The following is a 9,611-nucleotide window of genomic DNA, read 5'->3' on the forward strand; positions in this document are numbered from 1 at the left end:
GATCCCAAAAACAGACATCTCTACTAAGCCCAGCTGCCTATTTAAGGACAGCCAGGTGCTGCCAAAACTCGGATCGGCACTTAAACTCCGGTCCGGTATTTGACCTCACCTGGCTGGAAACCAGCCCAGCCACACATGCTGGGAGGAAAATACCTGCCTTGCCAGACACAACCCCTCACTGTGTCACAGTACCAAAGCCGATTTCGGATTCCTATTTTAAAGGGTTATTAAATATGTACATAGGAATACTGAAGTAATTCCCCGAAGTCTTGCAAAACTTTGGCCGAGACACAGTTTTGCCACACGGAGCCCATACATTTTTAATGCTGTACGGAAAGACCATTACATACAAAGTTTGGCCAAATCATCTTCGAATCTATGATTCAAAGCTCAATTTGCTCAAACCTATAGGTCACCAATAGAGGGCATGGGACCTTACTGGACTTCCATGTGCCACCAGTTTCACAAGCATTGCTTCGCATATACGGCATTGGACAGAGTTTTATATGATGGAGTCCTGTACAGTTCCATACCTTCTTGGTGACCAATCCTAGAAGTTTGAGGAGGAGTTTGAATGGGACTGAGGTCACACTTGCCCTCTGGCACTCTATTCACAGGGTACGGTACAGGTGGAAAGTGTTTGGCTGTTTCTGTCAGCCCCACAGATATTGACCACTGCTTCATTCCAGCTCCTCCTTACATTGGTTGCGAAACATGAAGGAGTAATGGTAATTGTGATGTTGGGGGTCCCAGCAATGGTGCCCACAGCAATCATACATTTATCACCTATCCTGTGGACACAATAAATAGTTTTCAGAGGATGACCGGTGCGGTCAGTGGGGTTTGGTCCTCATTCATAGCTTTATTTGTTTTCTCCAGGCTATACAGCTTTTAATGGTGTTGACTTTGAAGGCACCTTCCACGTGAACACAGTTACAGATGATGATTACGCAGGTTTCATTTTTGGCTATCAGGACAGTTCTAGTTTCTATGTGGTTATGTGGAAGCAAACAGAGCAGACATACTGGCAGGCTACTCCTTTCCGAGCTGTTGCAGACCCTGGCATTCAACTCAAGGTAAACACAACCTACCTACATTACCTACCTATGTTGTTACTTATATATGACATATCACATTTATGTGACCTAAACATACAAGTTAAGGTTTTGTACCATCTTCTCCGTTTCCTGAAGCATTAAGCACAGACATCTTTTTGTGATTAGACTGCCTGAATTTTTCTTGGCTCCTTCTGGGTAAATATTCCAGTTGCACTTGGAGATGTGCGAGGTCAGCTCTTGGTAAGCGTCCATGTAACTTGCTCAGTGGATGGTAGGTGTGTACAGTGAGAGCATCATTCCAGAGGCATGAGTCTCACATGGAAACTCTCCCTCAGTAACAAGGGGCTGAAGTCATACTTGTCTCCTAGAGAATATCTCTGATGGCAATTTCCCCAGCACTCGAAGGAGATTATCTGGCATCATAAACACGTGGAAATGATAAAATGTAGCACATAATACAATGTACTAAAATCTTGCAAACATTACACCGTACACTGTCTGGTCTACCTGTCAGCAAGAACTACTGCTGGTAGAAAGGGAATAGGTCTTCATTGATCGGTCACTTCATGTTCTTTGCCCTACAGTAGGTGCAATACCTTATTAGAGCATGGGATGTGTTTTTCATGCCACCATTACAAGACAGACAAGAGATAGCCAGTGCCACCCATAGAAGAAAGTCTCAATATCTGCCATTAGGGGCACTTTTTTCTTCCATTACATTATAAATATGGTGTGAATAGTCTAATGCTGCCCGTTCATGATCTCTGACAACGGCTTGAGGAAACTGGGAAATTATGTCAGACTCCTTTAAGGGGTTCTCTAGTCTTTAAGACAATCCCAGAATCTTCTCACCTGTGGACGTTATGGGTAAGGGAACCTAAGGTGGCCTTGGAAACAAAGACCTAAAAGTGGCCCCATGTTGTAAACAGGTCCAAATTGACAGAAGGTGGGGCAACACAAGTAGGGAGGTCCAACACAAGCCACAAGTAGACAACAGAAGTAGGCTGGGCCAGCAATACCGTAGTGCAGCACACAATACCTCACCAGAAAAACCAAACACCACATTGCAGCATAAAATACTGACCTATCACTATACTGAGGATGGTGATAGAGTTGAATTCAGGAGGACATCTGGCTGTCAGCCCACCAGGAAATTTCCCTGTAAGGTCTATGGCCAGTCCACCGCTCCAATCGATGCCACCATCTCCTCTGCTGTTAGACTGGATACGGGCTCTTCTGCTCAGGTCCCAACTGGATCCATCCCTGAATCTTCCTGTTCAGTTGCATATACTGTATATGCAGCTGAACAGGAAGACTTGGGAATACATCTGCTCAGAACCTGAGCATAAGGCCTCTTGCACACAACCGTGTGTCCCCCGTGGCCGCATTCCGGCTCGCATACAGCAGGTCCGCAATACACGGGACACCAGCCGTGTGCAATCCGCATCATGGATGGGTCCGCAAATCCACAGATGTGGTGCGGAATGGAACCACGGAACAGAAGCACTACAGAGTCCTAGCGATATGCCCCCATTGTCTAAGATGGGAATACCCCTTTAAATAAATCGTCCTCCTTGGACTTGAAAAGACAAACGAGCTGCACTTGTTACCAGTAGGAACCGATCAAAGCTCAGCTTTCACTGAGCTTTGGTTGGTTGCTAGGGGCAGCATAGTTTTGATTTTACTTGAAATTACTTAAAACTAAAACAAACAAAATACTGTAAAAAAAAAAAAAAATCTTGCTTCTCTCATTGCTCCTAATCTATTGGAATATTGAGTAAACCTACATTGACAATCTATTATTTCTACGTTTGGTAAAACACCAAAATTTGACTTTACAATTTTAGGATGTGACTGGGATTACATATTCTTCCCATAACTAGTTCTGTGATCTGTGCCCTTGTAGGCAGTTAAATCAAAGACAGGGCCTGGAGAACATCTTCGAAATTCTCTGTGGCATACCGGAGACACCAATGACCAAGTGAGGCTGTTGTGGAAAGACCCCAGAAATGTAGGATGGAAAGACAAGGTGTCTTACCGCTGGTTCCTGCAGCACAGACCTCAGGTTGGGTACATTAGGTCAGTACATCCAGAAGGATGAATTATTTTGTATAAAGTACTGTACCTAATGAGTAAATATATGTGGAGCACAGTTCACACCATTGCAGAACCTTCCAGAAATAAAATGGCATGTTGGATTTCCCGCATGTCTGTTCTTCAGGTTTATAAATTTATGATGCATTTCCAGGGCCAGGTTCTTTGAAGGTAGTGAGCTGGTAGCAGATACGGGAGTCACTGTGGATACCACTATGCGTGGCGGAAGACTTGGAGTATTCTGCTTCTCACAGGAAAACATTATCTGGTCCAACCTGAAGTATCGCTGTAACGGTAAGTTTATCACATACTTTAATAAGTAAAAAAAAATACTTGTATGGGATCCTGCAAAAGGGACATACAACCTTTAGAGTTGGAGCTCCACTGCATACCAGTATAATATGACACATTAGCTGGGCTAGGACAGGCGTTGGACATATTTTGTTGCCACCTAGGTTGCCACTGAATTTATGCATTAGAAAAAGAAAAGTAAAATGTCTGTCATGAAATCTTTCTGACCAGCTCAGTGTAGCTGAGCTGATGATAATGCTGTAGGTCCTGGGGTAATATGAACTGCCATTTAGGGCATTGGGAAGGTCACCTGTCCTGCAGGTATTGACTTTCACTATGTTATTGATACCCAATGCAACCAATTAGTGATTCCTTCCAGAGGGTGAATGCTGGGTCGCAGTGGAAAGCAGATGAATTAAGAAAGTGAGCGTAGGGCTTCATTGTATACATATATAATATATGAGAGGTGAAGTATGGAGCCACTGCATATGGAAGGATGGCATTGAGAACTCCACGGGGAGAAAGCTGTATTATCATTGGATGCCCAAAAGGCATTTGACTGTATTGAATGGGAATATTTATGGGCAGTATTAAAAAGGGTCGGTATAGGGGAAGGATTTATAAGATGGATACAGTTAATATATCAGGATCCGCGGGCCAGAGTGATGGTGGATGGGAGCTTGTCCCTGCCCCTTGCCCTATATCGGGGCACTAGGCAGGGATGCCCTCTCTCTCCACTATTATTCGCTATCGCGATTGAACCTATGGCATGTATAATAAGAAATGATGGGGAAATTAAAGGTTTTCACTATGAGGGTGGGGAAGAAAAATTGTTAATGTACGCGGACGATATTTTGCTATTTATGCACAATACTGGAGACCAGTTTAATAGAGTCATAGATATAATAGATAAGTTTGGTTGTTTTTCTGGAGTAAATATTAATTGGGGGAAATCACATATGCTGATGTTGGGAGATGCACAACCACAGGGGTTTTTGAAGGTTCAGGTGTTGGGAAAACAAGAAAACTTTAAATATTTAGGGATACAAATTTCTGGGAACATAGGAGAATACGAAAAATTAAATGTACTTCCCCTAATAAAAGAACTCAGGACCAAAATACATGTCTGGCGTAGATTACCAATTTCAATACAGGGTCGGGTAAATTTAATAAAAATGGTCTTTCTTCCAAAAATATTATATGTCCTTCAAAATGCCCCAATCAGATTGTCGCAGGATACCTTTAGATTGCTTGATAGGTTAATGGGAGATTTCCTCTGGAAAGGTAAGACTGCGAGAATAAAAAGAGAGATACTTCAGCTCCCAGTGAAAGAAGGTGGATTAGCAGTTCCGAATTGGTTTTTTTATTATATAATCACGCAATATGGTCAAATAAAGAGTAGCTTAGATGGTTTGGTGGGTAGGCAGGTGGTAAATAGATTGGGATGGAAAGATGAATGGAATTTTTTAGAAGTATTGGAATCAGGCACTTTGGGGAGAAATAGTATTGGAAATAGAGTTTTAAATTTAACTGAATACATATGGGTGGAGATTAAAAAAATACTAGAGATTAAAGGGTTTCTGCAATACACACCTTTATGGAAAAACATCAACCTTAAAGAACTGCAGGGGATTAAGATGTATATAAATTGGGAAAAAAATGGGATGAAATATTTAAACCAGATATTTGAGCAGGGTAAATTGAAGGATTTTAATACAATGGTTAGAGAGTTTGGTATACCGCATAAGGACTTATATAAATATTTTCAGCTTAGGAATGCATTGAGGTCAGTTATGCAAGAAGAAAAATATAAGATGGAAAGATCTGTGCTATTGTATAAATTTACTAATGTGAGTGAAAGAGGAGGTATAACGGCAAAAAGATATAAGATATTGATGGATGGAAAAAAGAAACGGGTTACAATATTAGCTAGGAAAAAATGGGAGAACGAACTCCAATTTTTTACGGAAGAAAAATGGAAAGATGCATTAAAGAATTATTCTCGAGTTTCAAACAGAGGTTCACATAAGATTTCACAATTTTTTGTAGTTCATAGGCTGCATAGATCCCCATGGATATTGAAAAAAATGGGTGTTAGAGCCTCGGACGATTGTGTAAAATGTGGGGGAGAGAGAGCTGACTTAATGCATTGTTTCTGGAGATGCCCCAGATTGTTTAGATATTGGACAGAAATAACAGATACTATATATCGAATTTTGAAGGTTCAAATATCAGAAGATCCCATGACTTGTATTCTGGGGGCAACCGAACACTTGGGTCTAAATAGAGACATAAGTATGGTCCTGAGTAAGGTGTTATTTCAAGCCAGACTCTTAATACTTAAGAAATGGGTAGGTGCTGACCCTCCAACAGTTTGGCAGTGGAGAAAAGCAGTGGATGATATGATTAAAGAAGAACGGGTGATGGAGGGCCATAGTAGTAAAGAAAAAACTATGGATGAAATATGGAAGAGGTGGCTACCTTAGGGCTGGATAGATATATAATATTTTTTTTTTTTTTTTTTTCTCTTTTCTTTCTTTCACACGTCTCCCTCTCCCACTCCCCAAGGGAGGTGGGAGGGGGGGGTAATTGGGGAGTAAAAAATATTTGTATATGTATGGAATAAGATTGGAATGTCCTCTCTATTTCGATTGTTCAAGAATGTAATTTGTATCCAATCTATTGATGAGGAATTTTGTGAAGACGGAAATAAAGATATATTTAATAAAAAAAAAAAAAAAAGAGAACTCCACGTGCATGGTGAGAGTCGAGGTGCAGTGATGGGGAATATGTACTAGGTAGAGGAACGCTGGAGATTGGTGGGAAATGAGGGCAATGAAATGGCTGATTGTCCATCCAACAGCTGTGCTGTACTGTACTGAACCTCAAGGACTAAGGGTGACCCACTTGATCCACAGTCATGAGATGTTCTTTGGTGTAATAGTAACACAAAGATGATCAGAATTCAACAGGGTTGCCAATCAGACTTTTTATTTTTTCTGGACAACTTATCCCAAAATCGCAGACAGCCAACATTTTTTACGGACAAATAGGAAAACCATAATAAATGCTAAAGATTATAAGTACAGTAATACATGTTTATAGCTCAATATACTGATAAGGCCTCATTACCAGCATTAAAATAATGATAATTACCACCAAAATAAAATAGTCAAGTATCACCAGCCTCAGAAAAATCACTGACACGTTTACTTTTTTCACGGACACAGGGAAAAAAGTCACCTATTTTTACGGACTGTCCAGAAATTTCTGGACGGTTGGCAACTCGGGTATTCACTAGTTGAGTGAGTTTCTGTCTCTGACACAAACAATCCAGTACGTACCCTAGTAAACTAGGAAGGGTAATGTTCACCAGATCTCAGAGATCTCACCAGTGGTGCATATTGGACCTGAAGGTGGGCAAAATGTCTCATTGTTTGCGTTAGTCTATGGCATCATTCCGTAGTGGTGTAAAATGTCCTGTCAAAGATATAGGTCAATATTTTGCAACTGTGCACACCCAATATCTTGTCCATATGCATAACTAACGGTACTGAATATTTTAAGAGGCTCTTTCACCAGCTATCTATGAATATTAACATTATCTGTGTAAGTGTATAGTCACTGATAACAACTCCCCGCGTACAGCTATCAGTGACTGACAGCTATCTATGTATGCACACTTATACAGAGCATGCTATCAATCACTGATAACATCTCCCCCATGTACAGCTATCAGTGACTGACAGCTATCTCTGTATATACGCTTATACAGAGAATGCTATCACTGATAACATCTCCCCCGTGTACAGCTATCAGTGACTGACAGCTATCTATGTATACACACTTACACAGAGAATGCTATCAATCACTGATAAAACCTCCCCTGTGTACAGCTATCAGTGACTGTCAGCTATCTATGTATACACACTTACACAGAGAATATCAGTCACTGATAACACATTCCCCATGTACAACTGAAGTAAAAAAAATGTAGAGATATAAATGAATAACCTACACATTTTTTTTAAATCTTTTCCCATAAAAATATATCAATCTGCTCAGCTTCTTCTGCTCTATAACATGTGCAGTGATCAGGGTTGAGGTGGCCACCAATACTATGCTGAGTCCCTTGGACACCATTGAGGTGTCACCATGTGTTGCAGCTCTCCAGAGGGGATGATAAGGAGTGGTGCACTGCAATAGGAAATAAGTCCAGAGTCAGGGTTTGCTGTAAACCAGTGTAATTCCTTACTCGTGGAGCTCAAGTGCAAAACAATACAGGCAATGCACTGAGCTGGCTTCTCCAGTCTCCCTTCTGGTAGCAGAAAGTTCTGTGTTGAGAAAAGCACTGAGCTAGCTGTCCCTCTCTCTCTCTCTCTCAGATAGCGGGTGGCCCAGGGTCTGTGGCTCAGTCATCCAGCTGGCTCTCTGGTCAAAAGGCTGGTGACCCAGAGTCTGTGGCAGAGTATCCCCTTCTCAGCATCATCTTCTGAATACTCGTGCAGTCTGGAAGAGTTTCTCCTACTAAACACTGCTCCTTACCTGCAGACCACTATGGGCTCTGTCTGCTCTACTGTTATACAGTTTCTAAACAATCTAGACGAGCCTTGAAGAGGAAGGCGTAGAGTGGAGAAGCACAGCCTAACAGAAACAGTGTTTCAGTTCAAGGATGCCACCGACTTGTATTGGGCCTCAATACAAGTAAATAGGAATGACTAAGTGGTTTTCAGTAAACAATTGTCTGAGAGAGTTAAACCAAACCATCAAAAGTTCACTGTGTCTGTTTTTTCCCCTTAAAAATAATCCTTTATGGTGACTGTGGAAAAGGACTAGCTTCTCAGTGCACAGGCTGGAAAGACCCAAAATCTCTTAGTGTTAGCTGGTTGTGCATTAACCCTTTCTACAATGCAGTACCAGCGAAGTGCAATAACATTCCAAATGAACAAGATGTATTGCAATAAACATATAACATGCAGTTCAACAATATAAAACAGTACAAGTACAAACAATGGTATAAATAATAGGGCAAGCTAACCCTTTAAAGTAGTAAGTTGATAGCTTTGAATAGCAGCAATAGGGGTAATCTGCTTGCAGATTGCTCTGCATTTTGTGGTGACAGGCCCTCTTTAACATTTCAAGATGATAATTGCTATTGTTTCCTCTTGCCCGTAAAGAAACAACTTTCAGACCGTGAGATAATGTGTTTTCCCTCTTCATTTCCAGACACAATCCCTGAGGACTTTCAAGCTTTTCAAGCTCGGCAGTTTGTAAGTTAAAGAAGCAGAAAGCTAGAAGAGAAGTTTATATTTTTTGTCGTAATCACATTTTTATTTGTTGATGTAACAAATTTCTTTTTATACCTACTGAACATGAATGTATGTGAAATGACACAGATACAATAAAGAAAGGGTTAAAATGTGGTTACATTGTTGGATGTCATTCGGGATGCGTCAAAGGCACAGTTTAGGATGAGTTGACGTTTCACTTGACCTCGGTTATGGTACCACACAGTAGCATTAGACAAGATGCTGGGATCTGGAGCAGGCTTTGTTGACACCTCTGTCCTACAATCTTACAGTAGGCTGGGAACAAGGAGGTGGAGGTTGGAGGTTGGGTGTTTGGTGGGAAAGAACTGCTCACTTGCTACTTAAAGGACAACCAAAGCTGTCTGTGACAATATGTGGTCATCGCTTATTAGAGAATCTGTATCTCAAAAGTTGGTAGTCTGCTTATCACGACCAATAGGTCGATTGGCGACAGGTGGCAAGAAGATTGCGGTCACCACTTCCATCAGTGCTGCAGAATAAAGTTTGTTCTGTCATCCTGATGGAAATGTCTGGTTGCCATTCAGCATCTGTGCACGTCAGATCCTCCACTTGTACCTGGGCTCCCCGTGATATGACCAGCACCAGAGTGATCAGGAGAATTAGGACCAAAAAGAAGCCTGCGCCCCACTCCACACTCAGTACTGCACCTCATATTTACAGTAGGTGCAAAATAGCTGGGATCTACAGGATTGTACTGGTGACTGATCCTGCCCATACCTGACTCTGTGTCTACACTTCTGTAGGTCACCACCGTTTCTCCTGTAATTATCCCCCAGCCGATTATAGGTTGTTCTGCAGTCAGATATGGAGACCTCACTCCTCCATTCTCAAGCAATAA

General features: G+C 41.5%; 1 protein-coding gene across 1 annotated transcript in view; it reads left to right on the forward strand.

Annotated features, from left to right (window-relative positions):
- THBS4 (thrombospondin 4) overlaps positions 1-8,866 on the forward strand; it is a 69,007-nt gene extending 60,141 nt beyond the window's left edge. Inside the window, exons 19-22 of the mRNA XM_044292174.1 lie at positions 880-1,076; positions 2,965-3,137; positions 3,307-3,446; positions 8,670-8,866. Coding sequence (XP_044148109.1) covers positions 880-1,076; positions 2,965-3,137; positions 3,307-3,446; positions 8,670-8,722 — 563 coding nt within the window. The 3' untranslated portion in view covers positions 8,723-8,866. The remainder of the gene's footprint in view (positions 1-879; positions 1,077-2,964; positions 3,138-3,306; positions 3,447-8,669) is intronic.
- The last annotated feature ends 745 nt before the right edge of the window (positions 8,867-9,611 follow it).

This window comes from Bufo gargarizans, chromosome 1, assembly GCF_014858855.1.
Source record: "Bufo gargarizans isolate SCDJY-AF-19 chromosome 1, ASM1485885v1, whole genome shotgun sequence".
NCBI classification, from domain to species: domain Eukaryota; kingdom Metazoa; phylum Chordata; class Amphibia; order Anura; family Bufonidae; genus Bufo; species Bufo gargarizans.